This window comes from Oncorhynchus kisutch, linkage group LG8 (assembly GCF_002021735.2).
Source record: "Oncorhynchus kisutch isolate 150728-3 linkage group LG8, Okis_V2, whole genome shotgun sequence".
Lineage (NCBI taxonomy): Eukaryota > Metazoa > Chordata > Actinopteri > Salmoniformes > Salmonidae > Oncorhynchus > Oncorhynchus kisutch.
The window spans coordinates 55713074-55738826 of NC_034181.2; the positions used below are offsets into that span (position 1 = coordinate 55713074).

The 25753-nt window shown below is 41.9% G+C and overlaps 1 protein-coding gene across 1 annotated transcript in view; it reads left to right on the forward strand.

Annotated features, from left to right (window-relative positions):
• The window catches only part of LOC109895548 (CD151 antigen), a 45628-nt gene that overhangs the window by 11421 nt on the left and 8454 nt on the right, over positions 1-25753 (forward strand). Inside the window, exon 2 of the mRNA XM_031830619.1 lies at positions 7862-8053. Coding sequence (XP_031686479.1) covers positions 7862-8053 — 192 coding nt within the window. The remainder of the gene's footprint in view (positions 1-7861; positions 8054-25753) is intronic.

The following is a 25753-nucleotide window of genomic DNA, read 5'->3' on the forward strand; positions in this document are numbered from 1 at the left end:
GGTACATCCGAACATCACACCTGCGGGACAGGTACTGGATGGCAACAACAACTGCCCGAGTTACACCAGGAACGCACAATCCCTCCATCAGTGCTCAGACTGTCCGCAATAGGCTGAGAGAGGCTGGACTGAGGACTTGTAGGCCTGTTGTAAGGCAGGTCCTCACCAGACATCATCAGCAACGACGTCGGCTATGGGCACAAACCCACCGTCGCTGGACCAGACAGGACTGTCAAAAAGTGCTCTTCACTGACGAGTCGTGGTTTTGTCTCATCAGGGGTGATGGTCGGATTTGCGTTTATCGTCATGGAGTTACACCGAGGCCTGTATTCTGTAGCGGGATCAATTTGGAGGTGGAGGGTCCATCATGGTCTGGGACGGTGTGTCACAGCATCATCGGACTGAGCTTGTTGTCATTGCAGGCAATCTCAACGCTGTGCATTACAAGGAGGACATACTCCTCCCTCGTGTGGTACCCTTCCTGCAGGCTCATCCTGACATGACCCTCCAAGCATGACAATGCCACCAGCCGAACTGCTCATTCTGTTTGTGATTTCCTGCAAGACAGGAATGTCTTGAGCCCGGATCTCAACCCCATTGAGCACGTCTGGGACCTGCTGGATCGGAGGGTGAGGGCTAGGGCCATTCCCCCCCCAGAAATGTCCGGGAACTTGCAGGTGCCTTGGGGGAAGAGTGGGGGTAATATCTCACAGCAAGAACTGGTAAATCTGGAGGAGATGCACTGCAGTACTTAATGCAGCTGGTGGCCACACCAGATACTGACTGTTACTTTTGATTTTGACCCCACCCCCTTTGTTCAGGGACACATTATTCAATTTCTGTTAGTCACATGTCTGTGTAACGTATTCAGTGTGTCTGTGGATCTAGTTCAGTTTATGTCTGTTGTTGAATCTTATGTTCAAACAAAAATTTACATATGTTAAGCTTCCTGAAAATGAATGCAGTTGACAGAGAGAGGACATTTATTTTATTTGCTGAATTTAGTTATTACCATACTAACAACTTACTCAAATCAATTAGTCAGTTTTAAAAGTAATTCCGTTTCCAAATCATAATCAAAACACAATTATTCAACCCACTTTTTTCGGATGACATTTGCTCAGTGATTCACATCGAGTGGTAGAACCGAAGTTAAAACCCTCAATTTAACACACATCCATGCTGACAGAATATACATGTTATATTAACATACAATATATTAATCTTATAATTCTACTATTTAACTTTCTCATCACGACTATAATTACAGATCATTATCTCAATGTATTCTTAGTCTAAATTTCTATAAATTTAGCAGTGTGTAGACTTCCACAATCAACCTGATACCCCCTAAATAACCATTTTGGACAAGTCTAAATCAATTACAGGCACAGTTGACCAACCCCCCCCCCCCCCTTTCCCCGGGGGCACTCGGTCTTCTGGCGTCTCTTCATTGTCTTCTTCAGATAGCGTCACAGTTCAAAGTGGATGGACCATGGTGATAATGTCCCAATTTCAATGTCTCACCTGAGCCGCCACCACCTTTACTACCCATTATGCCTTGTCCATTTGACAACCTGTATACCAGCGACATGAGAAGCTTTGTAATGGATCTCTATCCATGCTCACTCCACGTGGACTACTGTCACACTCCTGGGAGAAAAGAGTGAGAGAAATGGCAGTTGATGGCTTCAACTGCATGCTGTGTACAGGTTGCTGGCTTGGACTCTCTCGATGGACGTGGACATATTGAACACCATTTCCTCAGCCGGTTAGAGTTTTTTTTAGGTCCACACGGTTTGGTCAAATGGTCCCTTCCATGCATACCATCTGTAGTTACCTTCGCCATAATCTCGATCAGGACAGATCAGAACAACAATTTTAGTTTAGGCATTTCCGTTTCAAGAAATCCAAACAAATGATTTACTGTATGACAAATTATTACTACTATCAATATTCTCTGTGCAAATTTCTAAGACCAATGTTAAAGAAAATAACAACCCTGTTGAATTTTCCTTCTCAAATGGGCTTATACTCCCCTATCACACTGTCGACCTAAGAGCGGAGTCACGGGGTCAGGGAGTTAGAGGCCTAATCCTTAGGGAGAAATCCTGATCATCCAGCAGCTGCAATCTGGTGAGATTTGTGTCGAAACAAAACAAACAAACCATACACTCCTTCATATATCACTCGATACACTTCTATATATCACTCGAGGTGTCAACTTCAATCCAAAAACCTTGAAGGACTGGTAATTCCCCCATTTTGACACATGACTCACAACGTGATTAATGTTTAAAAACCAACACTGCAAATCAAATTAGAATTCGTAGTTAGAATTTAGTCCCTCATTAAATCTTTTTTTTATACCCATAACTTGATTCAGGGAATAGAAAAATAGACGAGAGACAGGTCTATCCTTTTCGTGGTCTGAATCACACAGATAACTTTTAATTATACACTTCTCTGTAATTATGAGTATTACAAATTACCTTCAAATCAGTATTACATATGACCTTTAAATCATCAACCAATGTCTCTTGGCTTTCCAGTGAGGGCGATCAAACCACACTAGAAAGTCACGTCAGAGGTCATTCAAACCCTTCAAATAAGCATTTCTTTCCCTATTAGACAAATTTATTTAAAAACAATCATACATTTCATACATTTCGTATCCCAGGTTACAGTCATTTCTTATCAAAGAATTCACGTTCAATTTACACCATTTTTTACTGTCTTTTTTTTTAAAACTTCATAAAATTCAATTTGTGTGCCCCTTTTAGATGCCTCAGCTGTAATATGTGAAAACCCACTAAAACCAAATGAAATGGACCCCTCACAATAAGGCAGATATGGCATTAAAAACAATAAAATATTCATAATATAGGGTAAAAACAAAAAAATTGCCAGGCCTTATTTAATGTGGGAGCTCCCTTAACATACATACTGTAGTGGACTTTCATAAATCCTGGAAGAAAGAATCCTACTCAAAACACATCAGATAATGGTGTTCCATTAAGTGGAATGGACACCTAAAGTAAACAATTGGAGATACCCTTTCCGGTAATCATCTTATTGGCCCGAGAGAAAAAAAATCTAGCCGTATGGGCTATTTTATTTAAATGTATTACCCGGACAGAGAAAATCCCATAAGCGTTTATAGTTGAATTGGTTCGGGTACAAAGTCCATGTATAACGTAGTAAATTGTAGGTACTCACATGAACCATTCCATGTGCGTTTTCAATGACTCCATCGCCATACTCCCAGTGGAACCCAAAAAAACGTTCATGGGAATAATGAGACGGACAAGAGGAAAAACCAGTTAGCGTTGTTTTCAGATATCAAACCCTGTCTATATGAACAGGGAAACCCATACCATTATCAACATTTTGCCTAATTAGTGGTCCCAAAACGGGTGTTGTATCCACACTGGGATATCGCCTGCTGCGATAACTGTGGTACAGATTCTTACATCTATCTAAATGTGCAAAACTACCTACGGAGTACCCATGTCTCCTATCTAACTATGTAACACGGTCCCAAAAATCCAATCCTACCTCGTATTTTCTAAGTACCCGGGAATATCAAAACACTCACAAAAACACATCACAATAGTAACCCAAGGTATACCTGTTTTACCTCATTTATCAAAACATTACACGTTATAATTTGAACTTCACCAAGCCGAGTGCTCTCGCAAGATCACGTGCGCTCTAGTCCCTTGCTCTACAGTCGTGGTCATAAGTTTTGAGAATGACACAAATATTCATTTTCCACAAAGTCTGCAGCCTCAGTTTGTATGATGGCAATTTGCATATACTCCAGAATGTTATGAAGAGTGATCAGATGATCGCATTTCAGCCCTGCCACAAAAGGACCAGCTGACATGACTGTGATTCTCTCATTAACACAGGTGTGAGTGTTGACGAGGACCAGGCTGGAGATCACTCTGTCACGTTGATCGAGTTTGAATAACAGACTGGAAGCTTCAAAGGTGCTTGGAATCATTGTTCTTCCTCTGTCAACCATGGTTACCTGCAAGGAAACAAGTGCTGTCATCATTGCTTTGCACAAAAAGGGCTTCACAGGCAAGGATATTCTTGCCAGTAAGATTGCACCTAAATCAACCATTTATCGGATCATCAAGAACTTCAAGGAGAGCGGTTCAATTGTTGCGAAGAAGGCTTCAGGGCGCCCAAGAAAGTCCAGCAAGCGCCAGGACCGTCTCCTAAAGTTGATTCCGCTGCAGGATCGGGGCACCACCAGTACAGCACTTGCTCAGGAATGGCAGCAGGCAGGTGTGAGTGCATCTGCAAGCACAGTGAGACTTTTGGAGGATGGCCTGGTGTCAAGAAGGGCAGCAAAGAAGCCACATCTCTCCAGGAAAAACATCAGGGACAGACTGATATCCTGCAAAAGTTACAGGGATTGGACTGCTGAGGACTGGGGTAAAGTCATTTTCTCTGATGAATCCCCTTTCCGATTGTTTAGGGCATCCGGAAAAAAGCTTGTCTGGAGAAGACAAGGTGAGCACTTACCATCAGTCCTGTGTCATGCCAACAGTAAAGCATCCTGAGACCATTCATGTGTGGGGTTGCTTCTCAGCCGAGGGAGTGGGCTCACTCACAATTTTGCCTAAGAACACAGCCATGAATAAAGAATGGTACTAACACATCCTCCGAGAGCAACTTCTCCCAACCATCCACGAACAGTTTGGTGATGAACAATGCCTTTTCCAGCATGATGGAACACCTTTCCATAAGGCAAAAGTGATAACTAAGTGCCTCGGGGAACAAAACATCTATATTTTGGGTCCATGGCCAGGAAACTCCCCAGACCTTAATTCCATTGAGAACTTGTGGTCAATCCTCAAGAGGCGGGTGGACAAACAAAACCCCACAAATTCTGACAAACTCCAAGCATTGATTATGTAAGAATGGGCTGCCATCGGATGTGGCCCAGAAGTTAATTGACAGCATGCCAGAGCAGATTGCAGAGGTCTTGAAAAAGAAGGGTCAACACTGCAAATATTGACTCTTTGCATCAACTTCATGTAATTGTCAAGAAAAGCCTTTGACACTTATGAAATGCTTGTAATTATACTTCAGTATTCCATCGTAACATCTGACAAAAATATCTAAAGTCATTGAAGCAGCAAACTTTGGAAATTAATATTTGTGTCATTCTCAAAACTTTTGGCCACGACTCTACACATTAACCTCACCAGTCCTACTGTGATAAACCCAATATAACGGATACACCTGTTCTGAAAGGCCCTAGAGTCTGCAACACCACAAAGCAAGGGGCACCACCAAGCAAGCGACACCATGAAGACCAAGGACCTCTCCAAACAGGTCAGGGACAAAGTTGTGGAGAAGTACAGATCAGGGTTGGGTTATAAAAAAATATCAGAAACATTGAACATCCCATGGAGCACCGTTAAATCCATTATTTAAAAAAAGGAAAGAATATGGCACCACAACAAACCTGCCAAGAGATGGCCGCCTACCAAAACTCACGGACCAGGCAGGGAAGACATTAATCAGAGAGGAAACAAAGATAACCCTGAAGGATCTGCAAAGCTCCACAGCAGAGATTGGAGTATCTGTCCATAGGACCACTCTAAGCCGTACATTCCAAAGAACTGGGCTTTACGGAAGAGTGGACAAAAAAAAGTCATTGCTTAAAGAAAAAAATAAGCAAACACCTCTCATCACCCTGAGACCCCCATCCCCACAGTGAAGCATGGTGGTGGCAGCATCGTGCTGTTGGGATGTTTTTAATCGGCAGGGACTGGGAAACTAGTCAGAATGGAAGGAATGATTGATGACTCTAAATACAGTGAAATTCTTGAGGGAAACCTGTTTCTGTCTTCCACAGATTTGAGACTGGGATGGAGGTTCACCTTCCAGCAGGACAATGACCCTAAGAATACTTCTGAAGCAACACTCGATTGGTTTAAGGGGAAACATTTAAAAGTCTTGGAATGGCCTTGTCAAAGCCCAGACATCAATCCAATTGAGAATCTGTGGTATGACTTAAATATTGATGTACACCAGCATGTTGGTAGGCATGTTGTGTAAATCAAATGATACAAACCCCCCAAAAAGTCCAGGTTGTAAGGCACAAAATAGGAAAAAATGCCAAATGGGGCGTGACTACTTTCACAAGCCACTGTAACCCTGATTTAGGTGTTTACATGTCCTAATAATTCAAAAGATTGCTCAGAAAAGCAGGTTTTAATCAGCATATGCTTACTTCGATCATGACCATATGTGATTTTAGCAGAGTAAGGTGTCTACATGACTAATGCACACTAATCATTTGATATTAAACTGATTATGGCATGTAATCATTTTAGTATTTGAAACTCAAACATTAGTTTCTTAACTACATTTTCTATAATCCCACAGGTTCTTAATCATTCTCTATTCCTTATATTCCAATGCATCCGACATCATGCAATGCCCACCATGGTATTGGCCAGCTGCTATTTGAGGACTTCTCTGGTTTAGAATTTAGAATGTTATTGCAGAGCCCATTGTACAACAGTTTTTAGAGAATATTTTATTGCAAGGTATGCTATATGTGTAGGCTATGTCATATGTATTGGCTAATATGCAAATGCAGCTGTCGTTTTTTTAAACCTCCATGCTAGCATACAGTGCATTCGGAGTGTATTCCAACCCGTTTTTACACTTTTTGTTATGTTAAAGGCTTATTCTAAAATGTATTAAATTGTTTTTTCCCCTCAACAATCTACATACAATACCCCATAATGACTAAGCAAAAACAGGATTTTAGATCTTTCAGCAAATGTATTTCTGGAGAGCACTTCTTTGTCTTCTTTCAGCACCTACTGGAGAGTACTTCTTTGTCAACAACCATTCACCATCGTTCACACCCTTTAAAGCCTTAGTCCCACCCATCTCTTTTTAAGGATTCACATCTGGCCGACCTAACCACAGCACCCAAGCTAACTAGCTAATGTTGGATAGTTTGCTAGCTACTTCCAGACACAAATGAGAGAACAGCTCACTCTGACCATTTTACTCACCCTAGCAGAGCTGGTTAGGCTGTTTTTATGTTATCCAGATCATTGGTGACTGTAACTGTGCTGCTGGCAACAATTTAATTACGCTTTCTTTGCCAATGTTTACTGACACTGGCCATATTCAATGGATGTTAAGCGTTTGTAAATTTGTAATTTATTCTGCGCTCTGGCAACAGAAGAGAGTGTTCTGAAATCTGAGTAGATAGCCAGAGCGAATTTACCAGCTACGTCGATCGGCAGTTGTCGCAGTGACATCATGAACATTCTATTTGTATTAAAATGGTTACTTGCATAGTGGAGTCTTTTTTTGTTTAGACATTAACCATAATCCCAACTCATAACGTTACTACCTTGCATGAATCTGCAGGTAACTAACCAACCAGGTTCAATGTTAGCTAGCTAACATTAGGCTATAACTAGCAATACAAATGGCTCTGTGATACGAATAATATAACTACACAGATCACACATGTAACTTTAGCTAGCTAGCGAGCCAGCCAGCTAACTTTAGCTAGCTAGGTAATAGTACACTTTAACTTGAAATGAAAATGACTATCTTAACTGTATACATGGATGGACACTTCTCCCGCTCTGTCACGGATGCCATGGTTGCCCTTAGTTTGAATATATAATCCGGAGACAGGTGTTTTATACAACAGTCTTCTGTGTGTTCTCTTTTCGACTCCGTCTGCATATTTGCAATCAAACGCCAGAATTTTGATTGCACTGATTTCATAACTCAGTCCTCCAGAAAGTGGAGAGCAACGCTTATGCAGTTCTACAATGTGATATCTTTGTCCTCCCAGCTGGCAGGGGGCGTGGTGATGGCGGTGGGCATCTGGACGCTGGTGGAGAAGAGCGACTACATCAGCCTGCTCTCCTCCGTGACCTACGCCGCCTCCGCCTACATTCTGATCCTAGCCGGGGCCATCGTCATGGTGACGGGAGTGCTGGGCTGCTGCGCCACCTTCAAGGAGCAGAGGAGGCTGCTGAGAGTGGTGAGTGGTGACCCTCAATTATGCACAGACATTTGCATGCACACACACACACACACACACACACGTGTGACACAAGTGGAAATTCTGTCCCAACCGGGGCGCAAACTTCCAATCCTCCACACCGTAACACATATAAAAGTTTATTTGCGGCATGCACAGGATACAACCGGTGTAAAATTCTTACCTTGAGAGCTCTTTCCCAACAATGTAGTGATAGGAATGATATAGATAATAATCGAGAATATAAGAAACATAAGAATGCAAGTATATACATGTCAGAGCCAGTACCTTATTCAATGTGCAGGGTGACTGGGGTGGTTGAGGTAGGTTTATACATAAAGTGACTGCTAATAGGATATACATAGAAACAGGTCTGAAAAGCATCAGTATTGAGTGTGTGAGTGTGTGTGTGAGTGACAGTGAATGTGTGTGTCTAAATGGGTAGAGACCTGTGGATGGGCATAGTAAGTGGGGAGAGGGAGAGCAGTAGTTGTTAGCCATTGTGTTAGCCTGTCTTGTGGCCAGGGGATAAAATCTGTTGGTCTGTGCCTTGATGCACTGGTACCGCCTGCCGGACGGGAGCTTAGAGAACAGTCCATGTCTCAAGTGGCTGGAGTCTTTGACAATTTTTCAGGCCTTTCTCAGATATCACCTGGCATGGGTGTCCTGGATGACTGGGAGATCACCCCCAGTGATGTGCTGGGTCGTTCGCATCACCCTCTGTTGGGCCTTCCGGGCGAGGGCGGTGCAGTTGCCAATCCAGACGGTGTTACAACCAGTCTCGAGGATGCTGTCGATCGTGCAGCTGTAAAAGTTCCTGAGGATCCGAGGGGCCATTTCAAATCGTGTCAGCCTCCTGAGGGAGAAGAGGCACTGCTTTGCCTTCTCCACAACTGTGCTGGTGTGAGTGGACCATGTTAGGTCCTCAGTGATCTGGACACAGAGGAACTTGAAGCTCTTGACCCTTTCCACTGCAGCCCTGTGGATGGGGGTGTACACCCATACTGCTTCCTGTAGTCCATGATCAGCCCCTTGGTCTTGCTGGCATTGACAGAGGTCATTGACCTCCTCCTTGTAGGCTGTCTCATCGATGGTGATCAGGCATACCACCACTGTGTCATCAGCAAACTTGATGTTGGAGTCGTGCTTGGCCACACAGTTGTGGGTAAAGAGGGAGTACAGGAGGGGGCTAAGCCCACACCCCAGGGCAGGCCCATGTTGAGGGTCAGCATGGCAGAAGTGTTGTTACTAGGGCTGTTTTGGTGACCGTATCACTGCCACACCAGTCGTCATGAAGGCAGTCAAATGCCACATGATCGTTTAATTACGGTAATTAGGCTTCTCCAAGCTCTGATGCTGCTGATGGTCATTAGTAGCCTACCAAACTTGCTAACTGCCTGGTACTCAGCACTCTTGTCCTTCTAATCACTCTGACATCAATGCAAATGTACTTGAAAATCTATTCAAACCCTTCATGAGTCCATAAGCTCATGTTGCGCAACATTCCAATAGGCTAATGGCCTCTAGTAAAAAGAGGAGGATCCGCTTTCTATAGGCTAGGACTACAATATTTATTTCTCAACTTTCCTAATATTAAGCACATATATTTACAAGTACACTATAGCCTACCTGCTGGCATGAAATAAACCACGGGAAAACTGCCTCCATTCGCTATTTAAGTGCATATCGACCCTTCAGCCATCGGAGCGGTGCGTCAACTGCTGAAGCTTATGTGCAAACTCCAAGAATAGGCAAAAGCTAATGTATTGGACCTTATCAGAAAACATTCATTCTATAAGCTAAAATGACATGTAGATATAGTCAACACTTGTTATAATTTTATTGTTTACTATTTATATAATTTCATTCCTGCTACTAAAGAATGCTCTTTGTTGGAAAAACACACAGCACAACATCTACTCTTGCATTGGGCATGGTTGGTGAGCTTAGTCTAAGTACTGTGGGTGTGCAGCAACCACACACACACACACAACCCTTTATTGTGTTTGTATTTCTCTCACACAACCTTTTTTGAAATTATTATTCTACACACACCTCTTATTTGATTTATCTAAAATGAAAAATAAGATTCTGTAGTTTTTTGGGTGGGGTTTCTCACACACACATTTGGATTGTCCTGTTATATATTTGCTTGTGTATTATTTTCCTATGTATTTTACTCTAACCAAATAATATATAGTGCCTTCGGAAAGTATTCAAACCCCTTGACTTTTTCCACATTTTGTTACGTTACAGCCTTATTCTAAAATGGATTAGATCCATGAAAATCTACACACAACACCCCATAATGACAGAGAAAACAGGTTAAGATTTTTTGGGCAAATGTATTAAAAATAAAAAACATTTTATTTACATAAATATTCAGACTGTTTGCTTTGAGACTTGAAATTGAGCTCAGGTGCATCCTGTTCCCATTGATCATCCTTGATGTTTCTACAACTTGATTGGAGTCCACCTGTGGTAAATTCAATTGATTGGACATGATTTGGAAGGCACTTACATGTCTATATAAGGTCCAACCATTGACAGTGCATGTCAGAGCAAAACCCAAGCCACGAGGTCGAAGGAATTGTCCGTAGAGCTCAGAGACAGGATTGTGTCAAGGCACAGATCTGGGGAAGTGTACCAAAACATTTCTGCAGCATTGAAGGTCCCCAAGAACACAGTGGCCTCCATCATTCTTAAATGGAAGAAGTTTGGAACCACCTAGACTCTTCCTAGATCTGGCCAAACTGAGCAATTGGTGGGGAAGGGCCTTGGTCAGGGAGGTGACCAAGAACCCAATGGTCACTCGGAGCTCTAGAGTTCATCTGTGGAGATGGGACAACCATCTCTGCAGCACTCCACCAATCAGGTGTTTATGGTAGAATGGCCAGACGGAAGCCACTCCTCTGTAAAAAGCCACATGACAGCCCACTAGAAGTTTGCCAAATGGCACCTAAAGACTCTCAGACCATGAGAAACAAGATTCTCTGGTCTGATGAAACCAAGATTGAACTCTTTGGCCTGAATGCCAAGTGTCCCGTGGTAGTGGGAGTATCCTGCATCATGTAGTAGTGGGAGTATCATGCATTGGGGATGTTTTTCAGCGGCAGGGACTGGGAGACTAGTCAGGATCGAGGGAAATATGAACGGAGCAAAGTACAGAGATCCCGGCGCAAAGTACAGAGATCCTTGATGAAAACCTGCTCCAGAGCACTCAGGACCTCAGACTAGGTCAAAGGTTCACCTTCCAACAGGACAACAACTAAGTACACACAAGACAATGCCAGAGTGGCTTTGGGACAGGTCTCTGACTGTCCTTGAGTGTCCCAGCCAGAGCTCGGACTTGAACCCGATCTAACATCTCTGAAAATAGCTGTGCAATGACGCGCCCCATCCAACCTGACAGAGCTTGAGAGGATATGCAGAGAAGATTGTGAGAAACTCCCCAGATACTGGTGTGCAAAGCTTGTAACATCATATTCAAGAGGACTTGAGGCTTTAATCGCTACCAAAGGTGTTTCAACAAAATACTGAGTAAAGGGTCTTAATACTTAGAGTACCAGTAAAACTTTTGGACACACCTACTCATTCAATGGTTATTTATTTTTACTAATTTCGTCATTGTAGAATAGTAGTGAAGACATCAAAACTATTAAATAACACATATGGAATCAAGTAGTAACCAAGAAAGTGTTGAACAAGTCCAAAAATATTTTACATTCTTCAAAGTAGCCACCCTTTGCCTTGACAGCTTTGCACACCATTGGCATATTCTCTCCATTAACTTCAGCTGGAATGCTTTTCCAACAGTCTTGATGTTCCCACATATGCTGAGCACTTGTTGGCTGCTTTTCCTTCACTCGGCAGTCCAACTAATCCCAAACAATCCTAATTGGGTTTTGGTTGGGTGATTGTGGAGGCCAGGTCATCTGAAACAGCACTCCATCACTCTCCTTCTTGGTCAAATAGCCCTTACACAGCCTGGAGGTGTGTTGGGTCATTGTCCCGTTGAAAAACAAATGGTGCTTTGCTGCGCTTAGTGGAAACATCACACCACCTCCATGCATCACGATGGGAACCACACATTCGGAAATCATCCGTTCACCTACTCTGTGCGTCTCACAAAGACACAGCGGTTGGAATCTAAAATCTCATCAGACCAAAGGACAGATTTCCACCAGTCTAATATCCATTTCTCGTGTTTCTTGGCTCAAGCAAGTCTCTTCTTCTTATTGGTGTCCTTTAGTAGTGGTTTCTTAGCAGCAATTTGACCATGAAGGCCTGATTCACTCAGTCTCTGAACAGTTCATGTTGAGATGTGTCTGTTACTTGATCTCTGAAGCATTTATTTGGGCTGCAATTTCTGAGGCTGGTAACTCTAACATGTCCTCTTGTGATGACCCTCCCACTCTCTGTCGTATTCTTTCTCTTTGTTCTTGTTTTCCTTATTAGGATGTCGGTGGGCGACCACCGACATCCTAATAAGGAAAACAAGAGCAAAGAGAAAGAATACGACAGACAGAGTGGGAGGGTCGTCACACTCTGCAGCAGAGGTAACTCTGGGTTTTCCTTTCCTGTGGCGGTCCTCATGAGAGCAGGTTTCGTCATAGCACTTGATGGTTTTTGCGACTGCACTTGAAGAAACTTTCTAGTTTCTAGTTGTGGTGTATGCTTCTCCCTGATGATATTCACCAGAAAGATACAAACCAGTTTTGAAGCGGAGGGAAATGTGCTTTTGTATGGGGATTTTAATGCTAGAACAGGTTCTGAACCTGAATGTGTAGACCTTGAGGGTAATAGACATGCTGTATATTCGGACATTCCTCCTTATACCCGATTCCCATCCCTAGTAATAGAAATAGCCCTGACCAGGTAGTGAACAACAATGGAAAGGTGTTAGTGCATCTATTTATTTAGATCTCTGTCAAATAGAAAACATCACCAGCTACAAGATGGAGACGTTCGGCAACAATATTGTGACACATCGAAAGAATCCAAACAAAACCTAAGATGTAAGAAACTGAAGATATTTTGAGAACACTCTGAAAGAGGTTTGAAGACTCCATTGATGGAAACCAGTTCTGGGAGAAATGGAAAATAGAGAAACAACTTAGCCATTCAAAATGGCAACATTTGGGAAGATCACTTTGAAAGTCTCTATGGAATAATTCCATCAGAAGACTTTACTTTAAACCAAAAAAGTATGCAAGAAAAACTCAGCTCATTAGAACACACAATTAAAAAAACTACCAGAACCAAAGTCATGACCTCCTATTTGACAAATTTGAAAAATGTAACAAAAACACAGAATAAACTAAATTGCTCAAAAGAGAATACAAATTGGAAGAATATCTCTACTCTGTCAGAGATACAAAATAGATGTCAACAGTGAAGAGGTGACTCCGGGATTCTGGCCTTCTGATCAACTTGATGTTATTTTAATGGACAAAAAATGTGCTTTTCTTTCAAAAACAAGGACATTTCTAAGTGACCCCAAACTTTTGAACTGTTGTGTTTATACTGTATTCTACACTATCTATTGCATCTTAGCCTATGCCTAGAGAGAGCTCGTAGAAGGAGAGCACAGAAGGAGAGAGAGCTTGCAGAAGGAGAGCACAAGGAGAGCCAGAGAGAGCACAGAAGGAGAGAGAGCTCGCAGAAGGAGAGAGAGCTCGCAGAAGGAGAGAGAGCTCGCAGAAGGAGAGAGAGCTCGCAGAAGGAGAGAGAGCTCGCAGAAGGAGAGAGAGCTCGCAGAAGGAGAGAGAGCTCGCAGAAGGAGAGCGCAGAAGGAGAGCGCAGAAGGAGAGCGCAGAAGGAGCTCAAGCTCCTAGGTGAGCACAAAAGAAGAGATCTCGCAGACTGAGAGCGCAGGAGAAGAGCGAGCGAGAGCACAGAAGGAGAGCATGGAAGGAGAGAGCTCACAGAAGGAGAGCACAGAAGGAGAGCACAGAAGGGGGGCTAGAGAGATCGCAGAAGGAGAGCACAGAAGGAGTGAGAGCGAGCGCTCACAGAAGGAGAGAGAGGGGTTTGGTATGAGCACTGTCCATTGTTCTGGGGCAGAATTGAAAGAGAGGTGGCACAGAGAGTGGAGGGAACCTGTTTCCCTTCCAAACAGACACAATTTATACCACGGCTGAGTCATAAAACCCCAGAGGCAATGAGTGGAGAAACTGACCGCACACTCACTGACCAGAGCCCTACAAGGCTGTCATAGACGCAGCTGAACTGTGGTGGAAGCTGAGCCAAACTTAAAGGGGTAGTGCACCCAAATTACATTTGTTCTTCTTTTCCTCACCTTTTGAAGTAATTCAATATGAATGACTGTAATTTACAATAACACTTTCATTACTTAGCCTGTGGTGGCCATGGCTAACATTCACATTGATTACTCTAAAGTAATAGTTGGTAAGGTGCCCTTGTCTCAGAATGAGAAGAATACCCTGTAGACTTTTTTTCTTCTTTATTTAAACATGGTGTAAATTATGTCTACACCAATGCCTGCAGACAACATGTTGCCAAGTAATTTTCATTCGGTGAGGAACATAACTAGTGTTATGACGTTATCCTGTTGGGGGAGGTTTATGACCCCCATAAATACCTTTCCCCCTTCTCTCCACTCTGCAGAATTGTTTCTTGAAAATCCCTTTGTTAACATAGAGTATGGTGACATCAAAAGGTTTGGGAAAGGTACAATATTTCTGTAATCCAACCAGTTGAAAGTGTCCTTGGTACTTAAAAAATATGATGTCCGATCAGTTGGTGTCTTGGACATATCTGATGATAGGACGACATAAATTGTATCTTGGAAAGTCTACACATTCTAGTTATCAGATTCACATGGAATTATTGTGCAATTTAAATGTTTAAATATGAAACTATTTGTGAAAAGATTAAATGTATTTTTAGCTTCTAAATTAGAGAATTGTTTTCATAAAGTAAACTATGCTCACTCAGTGGCCATGCCCAAGTGAACAGACATTGATTGAGAACTATGAAGCATGTTCCTCTCTCCCCCGATACAAAAGCCGTTGATGGGAGTCAAACCTTAGTTACCGACGACGTGAGGACTGGTGTCCCATACGTTTAAAAGGGCTAATTTCATTGTGGAGGTGACGATCACCACGCTGGAAGGATGAATTCTGACAAGACCAGCCGGAATACAGGACTAGCTGAGTATGGCAAAATGGTATGAACTTTGAACTCTTATTCACTAATGAAGAATTGAAACTCAACTTCTAGGATGTAATCAGCTGCAGCTGTAAACGTACGTGGCCTAGGAAAGGACAGACAATCTCCTGAGAAGACAGGGTACAACGTATCCGCTAAGCCCAGACAGATTCTACAAAGGACAAAGGCGATCTCCGCTGGTCAAACCAGTCTTCCATCTTCGACCCATCTATCGAAGTGCAGCTCAGTGTAAATATATATCTTGCATTTTCCTTTTCCGCATGGGCGGTTATTATAATGCATAAGATTCTGTATTTACGTAAGCATAGCTTTTCAAGGTCCGATAGAGACCCAAACTCCTTTGTACCTCAGTCTTCCCGCTCTTTCATTCAAACCCAACACCCTTTCTTTGTGTAACCAGCATTCATATCGGTTTCGTCCGCCAGGGACTTTTTATTTTATGACATGATTAGTAATCGATGTATGATCCATCCTGTGTATATGTAAATCTGTGTGATTATTTAGGTAGTTAGTAAATAATTAAGCCAATTTTTGAAAGGCTGATTCAACTCGTTAGACATGGTTCGTGATGATAACCAAGAATTTTACGACGTTCAGATGAGACTGGTGACTGAATCTGTCCTTTTCCAGGTGACAATAAATAATTGACTGCTATTGATATAAAAGGTCTTAGAGTGGATTTGGGAGATAAACTAATAAACTAATGCCACTGTGGTGCCCCAGGTTATTAACGAGTTAATTGTTGCATGGTTTAATTCAATCACGTGATCAATCAAACGTTAGGTAATCGATTTGATAAAATAGCATGTCGTATAATTTAATCAGTCAGAGACACGACACTAGGTAAACGGAGCCTGTATGGTGTGTGTGTAGTTTTGGCATGCGATGACCTGCATGCAAAAATTTGAATTTAAGTGATATCTAGGTATTCACTTAGGACAATTTGTTTTCCCATATCAAATTGGAATTTTGAGGAAACCAATACTAAAACCTCAATGAGTTTAGTTATTTAGTAATAATAGGATCTCTATCCAGTCCTTACCCTGACCTTTTGTGCATTATATTCCTTAGTGAAGGGACAAGGGAGGAGTAGTTGAAACGGCCTAATCCAGTATTTTTCATTCACTTTGGGTAAGGCTTCTCAAACTATTGTGTTATCTGCTCCTGTTCTAGATGGGCCTTTGCTGTATGTCCACTTTTGATCCCAAACATATGCTGTGGCTTTTGTGTGCAAGTGCGTGTGTTGGAATGCAGAGTGCATCCCAAGGAGTTAAGATTAGGCCGATGAATCATGCTGAAGGAATTAACTTGTCAGGAGGGAGGGGAGAGATGGTGAGGAAGGTGTGTGTGTGTATAACTTAACCCTGGCAACGAGAGGCGAGAAGACTGCTGTCGAATCTGTGTGAACTACCTCCGATGTTTGACTCAGCAGCTATATCGGCTTTCTGTCAAACTCAATGTATATCACAGGTGTGTGCGTGTTAGGGTTGGGCAATATCAGTCTTTTCCTATCATGATCATGTACCAATAAAACATTGTGATATACGATGATATCACCCCCTATTGGCCAACCTCCCCAAATTATATATTTCTAAGTATGAAAAAAACGGCTAAAATTAAATTAGGGCTACAGTGAGGAAATCGAATGTAACTGAACGAAAGATAATGTTGTTGAAAGCCTGGGCAGAGGCTAAGTGCAGGCACATCTTTTCTAATATTGCTTTCTGGTGGATGAGTGTTAGCATGGAGCGTGTGTGTGTAAGTGTGGTGCACTGTGATGGAGCAGTAACTGTCTGATGAGGAATGGGCTGTGTTACCGTAGTGACGTGGGCTGGATGGAAGCAATCTACCGCAGACCCGTATCTGCAGTATACAGTTGAAGTCGGAAGTTTACATACACTTAGGTTGGAGTCATTAAAATTTGTTTTTCAACCATTCGACAAATTTCTTGTTAACAAACTATAGTTTTGGCAAGTCGGAAAGGACATGTACTTTGTCCATGACATAAGTCATTTTTCCAACAATTGTTTACAGACAGATTATTTCACTTACAATTCACTGTGTCACAATCCCAGTGGGTCAGAAGTTTACATACACTAAGTTGACTGTTCCTTTAAACAGCTTGGAAAATTCCTGAAAATGATGTAATGGCTTTAGAATCTTCTGATAGGCTAATTGACATCATTTGAGTCAATTGGAGGTGTACCTGTGGATGTATTTTAAGGCCTACCTTCACGCTCAGTGCCCATTTGCTTGACATCATGGGAAAATCAAAAGAAATCAGCCAAGACCTCAGGAAAAAAAATAGTGCAAATCAGAACAACAGCAAAGGACCTTGTGAAGATGCTGGAGGAAACCGGTACAAAAGTATCTATATCCACAGTAAAACGAGACCTATATCGACATAACCTGAAAGCCCGCTCAGCAAGGAAGAAGCCACTGCTCCAAAACCGCCATAAAAAAGCCAGACTACGGTTTGCAACTGCACATGGGGACAACGATCATACTTTTTGGAGAAATGTCCTCTGGTCTGATGAAACAAAAATGTAACGGTTTGGTCATAATGGCCATCGTTATGTTTGGCAGCATCTTGTTGTGGGGATGCTTTGCTGCAGGAGGGACTGGTGCACTACATAAAATAGATGGCATCATGAGGTAGGAAAATTATTTGGATATATTGAAGCAACATCTCAAGACAAGTTAAAGCTTGGTCGCAAAGGGGTCTTCCATATGGATAATGACCCCAAGCATACTTCCAAAGTTGTGGCAAATGGCTTATGGACAACAAAGTCAAGGTATTGGAGTGGCCATCACAAAGCCCTGACCTCAATCCTATAGAAAATGTGTGGGCAGAACTGAAAAAGCGTGTGCGAGCAAGGAGGCCTACAAACCTGACTCAGTTACATCAGCTCTGTCAGGAGGAATGGGCCAAAATTCACCCAACATATTGTGGGAAGCTTGTGGAAGGCTACCTGAAACGTTTGACCCAAGTTAAACAATTTAAAGGCAATGCTACCAAATACTAATTGAGTGTATGTAAACTTCTGACCCACTGGGAATGTGATGAAAGAAATAAAAGCTGAAATAAATAATTCTCTCTACTATTATTCTGACATTTCACATTCTTAATATAAAGTGGTGATCCTAACTGACCTAAGACAGGGGATTTTTACTAGGATTAAATGTCAGGAATTGTGAAAACTGAGTTTAAATGCATTTGGCTGAGGTGTATGTAAACTTTTGACTTCAACTGTATATATGACTGGTCTACCGTCTTCAGAACTGAATATTTATTGCTATTTGCCTCATAAAAGAAAAGAGAACCACATTTCTGGGATCTTTTATTTGAAACATGGGAACAACACTTTCCGTTGCATTTGTTTTTGTTCAGTGTATGAAATGTATGGCTCACCTTTTCTCACTATTTGGCCCACTTCTATTCAAGGCTAGAACTATTTTTCCTTCTTCTAGTGGTTCTAATGCTTCTGATTTTGATGTGCATTTTGATAACATACCTTTTTTCACTTTTGAATGTACATTGTTGTTTACTAGGTGTTGTGGAATGAATTTTGGCTGTTCTGTGACCACTCCCTCCTCAATCAAAAAATGCTTTGTTCAAAAGAAGACTTTGTTTCATTGTATCTTTGGCCATGCAGCTGAACCGCACTGGAGTTTGAAAATCTTTGTTCCATTGAACATGCCATACACATAAAGGTATTTTAATGAATTATATGAAGAGTGCCTTGATTCTCCTTTCTTTTTGATGACAAATTGACCCCTTTTACCAAAAGCACCTATCTACGAAGACCTATTATTGTGTACCATAGCAGCACTTTCCTTATTTTCTTTGACAAATAATTTTGTTTGTTCTATCATAAAGCTTTTATTGAGAATAGCCTAAGCTATAGACTTTCATTGTTATTTTTGAAAGTCACAACTTTAGGACAACTATAGGCTAGAATATTTGGGAAATACACAACTGCTCATTAAGCTTGGGAGATATCCAGATTTTCATATCGTCATACTGTCCTTCTCTCATCCCAGGATTTATGTTATTACCGGCAAAAGCCCATTGTGCCTCTAGTACCAGAATGCTAACAAAATTAGCAAAAACTAATAGCGAATTCACACAGACGCTGTTAGCTAAATGCTAACGAGCGTAAACGAACATAAAGACAGGCAAATCCAGCTCATAAAGTTATGCAAGCATAGCTAGTAGCTGCCGAATGTCGTTTTCGGTGAGTGTGGACATTTTACAAATGAAATTGAAAGAGGGAGACTGCAAAGTATGAAGCTTTTCTGGAGTAATAGCAGCATGTGTACACGGAGCAGAGGAGGAATAAAACGCTAGTTGGAAGCACAGGGAAAGAATGACAGCTGTGCAGATAACTCATCCAGAGCTCTTTGACTTCTGGCAGAAAACCATACAAGTACTTCATCACCTTATGTGCACTGCACAACAGACTCCGCCATCTCCCTTTGTGCTATCTACAAGTCTCCCTTTGTGCTATTTATAAACAAACACGACTGGATGTACGGTTCTGGGGAACTATGGTAAGCTTCCTAATATAAAATCATGTGACAGGTCAAATGAAGAACCCAATCTGCTTTATCGCCTAATTTATTGCACAAATTAATGGAGGTATTAACTGGAGGTATTAACTTAAAGTAGCTACAAATATTCCAATTTATTGAAAAACGTTGTCTTGATGGTTTTGAAAAACTATCCCTTGGCTTTTTTCCAAATACCCCTGTATAAGGTATATACGGTATACCGCCCAAGCCAACTGTTCATATCTTTAACCTGAATTAAAGCTTTTATGATAGGTTATTGGCCATTTGGTTATCAACCACACTTGGAGGGATTTTCCCAGCTCGCAACCTGATTAGATTTTACTATAGGCTATTGTTTGTTCTCTATCATTACTAGTCCCCTGTCTGCGTTACGTTTTTAGGCTATTCAAATAACTTTTGGGGAGAAAGCCGTGCATAAATCGATGAAGCGTAGCTTTCAGTCATATTCATTTTGCCTATCGAATGGAGAGAGAAGAGAATATAGGCTTTGTTTTATTTATTTTTCAACGGCTTAACACAAGATGGTTAAGGAGTGTACATTTATACATTAAAAAAAAGTTTAGGCTACAGTCTAAAGCCCATGCATCCAACAGATGTTTTCTGACTGGACATTTTGCGCTTCTTTGGCAGACTTCTCCGCTCTGTCTGGCCTACATTGCTCTCTAGCATTCTGTGTCACATATTAAAAAGGTTATAGCAAGTAGGAATAGTCAAATTACTCAGAACGTCACTTGTGTGCTGCCCTGCTTTGCACTGCGAGACACCGTTCTTTACTGCAGGGCGCCAGCCATCGTCTGTCATATCACGATGTCGTTGCCATCGGCGATGATTGACGGCCATTGTCGACGGTGACGACGTTGTGAGATGACAGACGAGGGTTTAGCCTAACGCTATCGTGATATCGCCCAACCCTAGTGTGTTTTGTGTGTGTTTCTTCAACACCATTGTGACCGCGTCAACAGGCATTGATCAGTCTGCTTACTCAGCATTCAAGATCAGAGCCACTTTGAGAATAGACAAAGACCAACTCCACTTAACACCAAAGATCAGCGGTGAGCCAGGAGATTTGGGTCAAGGTTTTCCCCGATTTTATCGCCCCCGTCTGTCTAATGCTAAAGGAACTTGGCGGTGAATGCAGACCCATGCCCTACCTCTGTGTCTGCTTAAATCAGATGGGAGATAAAACTCTAATCTAACTCTCTGACTGAAAGGAAATGGCCTCCCTTAAAGTACAAGGCATCCGTACAATTTAAATGTAGTCCATTTGCAGGGCAAATGCAGAGCACACATTGAAGGACCACATACAATATTCTGCCGCAGACCCCCCTAGGATCTTACCCTTTACCATCTTGGCTCTTGTGTAGATTTGTAAGGATTTGATGGGTATCAAGTGAAAATTCCACCTAGCTTGTTAGAGGGCAAGGTAGAGCTATAAACATATTGCTAGTACCTAATCAATCCTTCCAGAGCTACACACGAGTTGATGGGATATTTTTGTATCTTACGTTAAGCACTAAGGATTTAAAATGGGATTGGACCGCTACATCCCGAAATGAACAGACGAGTACTGTGCTTCTTTCTTAAAAGGGACAGGGGATTTGATAAGATTTATTTTTGTATTCCCATATTAAGAGGGCAATCAGTTATTGCTACTGTGCCTTCAGAAAGTATTCACACCTAGACTTATTCCACATTTTGTTGTTCCAGCCTGAATTCAAAATGGATTAAATATAGATTTTTTTTTACCCATCTGCACACAATACCATGTAATGACAATGAAGCATGTTTTTAGAAATGTTTGCAAATGTATTAAATTAAATGTCTTTTGAAAGTATTCTCACCCGTGAGTCGATACTTTGTAGAAGCACCTTTGGTAGTGATTACAGCTGTGAGTCTTTTGGGGTAAGTAGGAGTTAGGAGTCTAGAGTTTTGAACACCCGAATTGTACAATATTTGCCCATTTGTTCTTAAAGTTTCAAGCGCCATCAAATTGATTGTTGATCATTGCTAGACAGACATTTTCAAGGCAATGTCATTTGAAACTAACTTGGCCACAATGACGTCTTGGTATTGTCCTGCTGAAAGTTGAATTTATCTCCCAGTGTCTGTTGGAAATCAGACTGGTCCAGGTTTTCCTCTAAGATTTTGTCTGTGCTCATAGCTCTGTTCTGTTTATTTTCAACCAAAGAAACTCTGTAGTCCTTGCCAATTACAAGCATACCCATAACATGATGCAGCCACCATGCTTGAAAATATGAGTGATACTCAGTGATGTTTGATTTTCCCCAAACATAAACATGGTGTTCAGACAAATATTTGCAACATTTTATGCATTATTGCAAACAGGATGCATGTTTTGGAATGTTTTTTTATTCTGTACAGGGTTCCTTTTCACTCTGTCATTTATCTTAATATTGTGGAGTAACTACAATGTTTATCCATCCTCAGTTTTCATATCACAACCATTAAACTGTTTTAAAGTCACGATTGGCCTCATGGTGAAATCTCTGAACAGTTTCCTTCCTCTCCAGCAACTGAGTTAGGAAGGATGCCTGTAGTGACTGGGTGTATTTATGCACCATCTAAAACCTAATTAACTTCACTACGCCGTGCCCTTCTTTGAGAGGCATTGAAAAACCTTTTTGGTCTTTGTGGTTGAATGTTATTTAAATCCACTACTCGATTGGGGTGCAGAGATGGGATAGTTATTAAAAAATAATGTTAACAACTTATTGAACTTAATTTGTCCATGCAACTTATCTGATTCGTTAAGTGCTTATTTAGGCTTGCCAGAACAATTAATAATAAAAACAATTCAAGAAATTATTCCACTTTGACATTATGGGGTATTGTGTGTAGATCAAGTGACACAAAATGTCAATGTTATACATTTTTAAATGCAGTCTGACAACAAAATGTGGAAAAAGTAAATGGGGTGAATACTTTGAAGGCACAGTAGAAAAATTGTTAGAAAAATAATACATCAAGAACACCCCCCCCCCCCCCCCACACACACACACACGTAGGCCGACAGTCTAATTCGTAATCTCCAGTAAACACATGGAACTCATAAAGATGGTCTGCAGAATGTGTCTGTTCTTTGACATCCTTCAGGGGACATCTGGCCTGGAATGTGGTACAATATGTTATACACCATAACTGAGGGGCATTTGTCAACAACAAATTTGTAAATCTTTGCCTGGAGGGGCTGTCGTTGCAACATTGGCTAAACTAAAGAACGAACGTCAACCTGCATTTGTAACAAAATATATCTATCAATATAGATGTGAACTAGAGGTCCAGAAAGTTGGACCCATTCTGAAATCGAACATCATAAGGTCGTGCCAACATAAGGTTGGCACGACCTGAAGCAGAAGGGTCAAATCGGGGGCAATGTAAAGGGGGTACGAACAACCCCTTCCTCCGCCCTGTCATCGGAAGGTCTACCCGTCTCGTCATCTTTCAACGAGAATTCCTTTTCTCACTAAACCCTGACTAGCACCAAAAGCTCAGCCTTTCTCAGGGATAATGAACCAATGGACAGCTAGAAGGTCTACTTTACGAAACCTCAAACAATCAATAGAGGGCGCTTCAAAAAACTTGGATGGCTGAGGCAGCCATCTTGTACAATGCAGTCTACTAAACATACAAACTGAATAAGTTATCCAAACTCACAACCTACCATCACACCTCAATCACAGAGAGCAGCAGGGTGCGGTGGGTTTATTGGAATGATCCCAGATGAGCCCCCATTATGTTACGCCTCTGTAAAGAGGGAACACAACACCCTGCTACAACGCAACTCCCCGTGAAGTGAAAGAGGTATGGACTGCGAGTAAGGATGACAAAAGGCAGAATGTGGTACCGTTTACAAGGAATGTATTCCGTCACACGGTAATATGGGGAAAAGGGGCTGGACGGAACCAAAGCAAAGAAAGTAAATATCAAAGCCCCCACTCTCCTATCTAACCTGCCTACTCACTACCTAGCTAACTTAGCACCAACTGGTGCGCTAACCAAAATACAAGGGGGTGGTCCGCCCATGTCTTACCTAGTGTGCCTAGACAGTGAAAATACTATGAGTATATGTATGCCCGCGGGCCTCTTGGCTAAGTACTCCCTAGGTGCCTTCCCCTTCCCCCCCTGGGAACAAATTAAACAGAATAACACAAACAATTTCAATAACCAAAACACTGCATCCTATTGACACACAGACATAACCAATCAGCTCTCTCAATCAACCAATACAGGACACACGAATCATCTCCCTATGAGAACAACCAACACAGTATATCACCCTCAGCCATCAGCCTCCTCTCTCAGCAATAATCTTTCTGCAATTTATATCTCTACAATGAGTTCCCTTCCGAACAGAACACTGGCTTTTATATAGCTTCAGAAGGAATGGCTAATTGGAGACGGATGCGTCTTGACGAGGGGGCGGGGTCAGCTCACCAATTAGCCATGGAGTCGACCAATCAGCTGCTTGAGGGATTTCACGAAGCCACTTCTGCGTGGTCTTGGCTGTGTGCTTAGGGTTGTTGTCCTGTTGGAAGGTGAACCTTCGCCACAGTCGCAGTTCCTGGGCGCTTTGGAGCAGGTTTTCATCAAGGGTCTCTCTGTACTTTGCTCCATTCATCTTTCCCTCGATCCTGACTAGTCTCCCAGTCCCTGCCACTGAAAAATATCCCCACAGCGTGATGCTGCCACCACCATGTTTCACAGTAGGGATGGCGGAAGGTTTTTTCCAGACGTCACGCTTGGCATTCAGGCCAAAGGGTTCAATCTTGGTTTCATCAGACCTGAGAATCTTCCAGGCTGCCATGTGCCTTTTACTGAGGAGTGGCTTCCGTCTTGCCACTCTACCATAAAGGCCTGATTGGTGGAGTGCTGCAGAGATGGTTGTCCCATCTCCACAGAGGAACTCTAGAGCTCTGTGAGTGACCATTGGGTTCTTGGTCACCTCCCTGACCAAGGCGCTTCTCCACCGATTGCTCAGTTTGGCCGGGCGGGCAGCTCTAGGAAGAGTCTTGGTGGTTTCAAACTTCTTCCATTTATGAATAATGTAGGCCACTGTGTTCTTGGGGACCTCCAATGCTGCAGATATTGTTTGGTACCCTTCGCCAGATCTGTGCCTCGACACAATCCTGTCTCGGAGCTCAACGGACAATTCCTTCGACCTCATGGCTTGGTTTTTGCTCTGACATGCACTGTCAAATGTGGGACCTTTATATAGGCAGGTGTGTGCCTTTCCAAATCATGTCTAGTCAATTGAATTTACCATTGGTGGACTTCAATTTGCAAACATTTCTACGAACCTGTTTTTGCTTTGACATTATGGGGTATTGTGTGCAGATTGATAAAAAAAAAAAAAAAAGTCATCCATTTTAGAATAAGGCTGTAACGTAACAATGTGGAAAAAGGGAAGGGGTCTGAATGCTTTACGAATGCACTGTATATGCATAGAGGCTAATTCTATTTTTTTATTATCTGAATATTTTATAAAGATGAACATTATATTGTTAGATTAAAGGAGTAACTCTGGTAGTTGGAGCGCTGGTTCGCACTGCCTTCATAGGCATGCACTAGTTAAGCTTAATAGACGTACCATCACAAAAGTTTCTTGCTTTTGATATTACCCTAATAAAATCAAATAGTTGATTTTGGGAAAATAAGAACAGGTTATTATATTTCAGCATTAAATAAAGTTTTGCATCTCGCCATCTTTGGTTTTTCCTTTTCATTTACAACGGGAACTTAATTTGGCCAAAGGAAATGGCTCAAGAATGAAACAAAACAATTGTTCCATATTTAAAGAACTGGTTTAAACCTTCACAGTAGTTTTGTACAGAGGCCTATATTGCAGGAATTAAACAAAGGCGAGTGCCTATAGGCCTACCCCACAATGACAACAATAGGCGTATTATAATT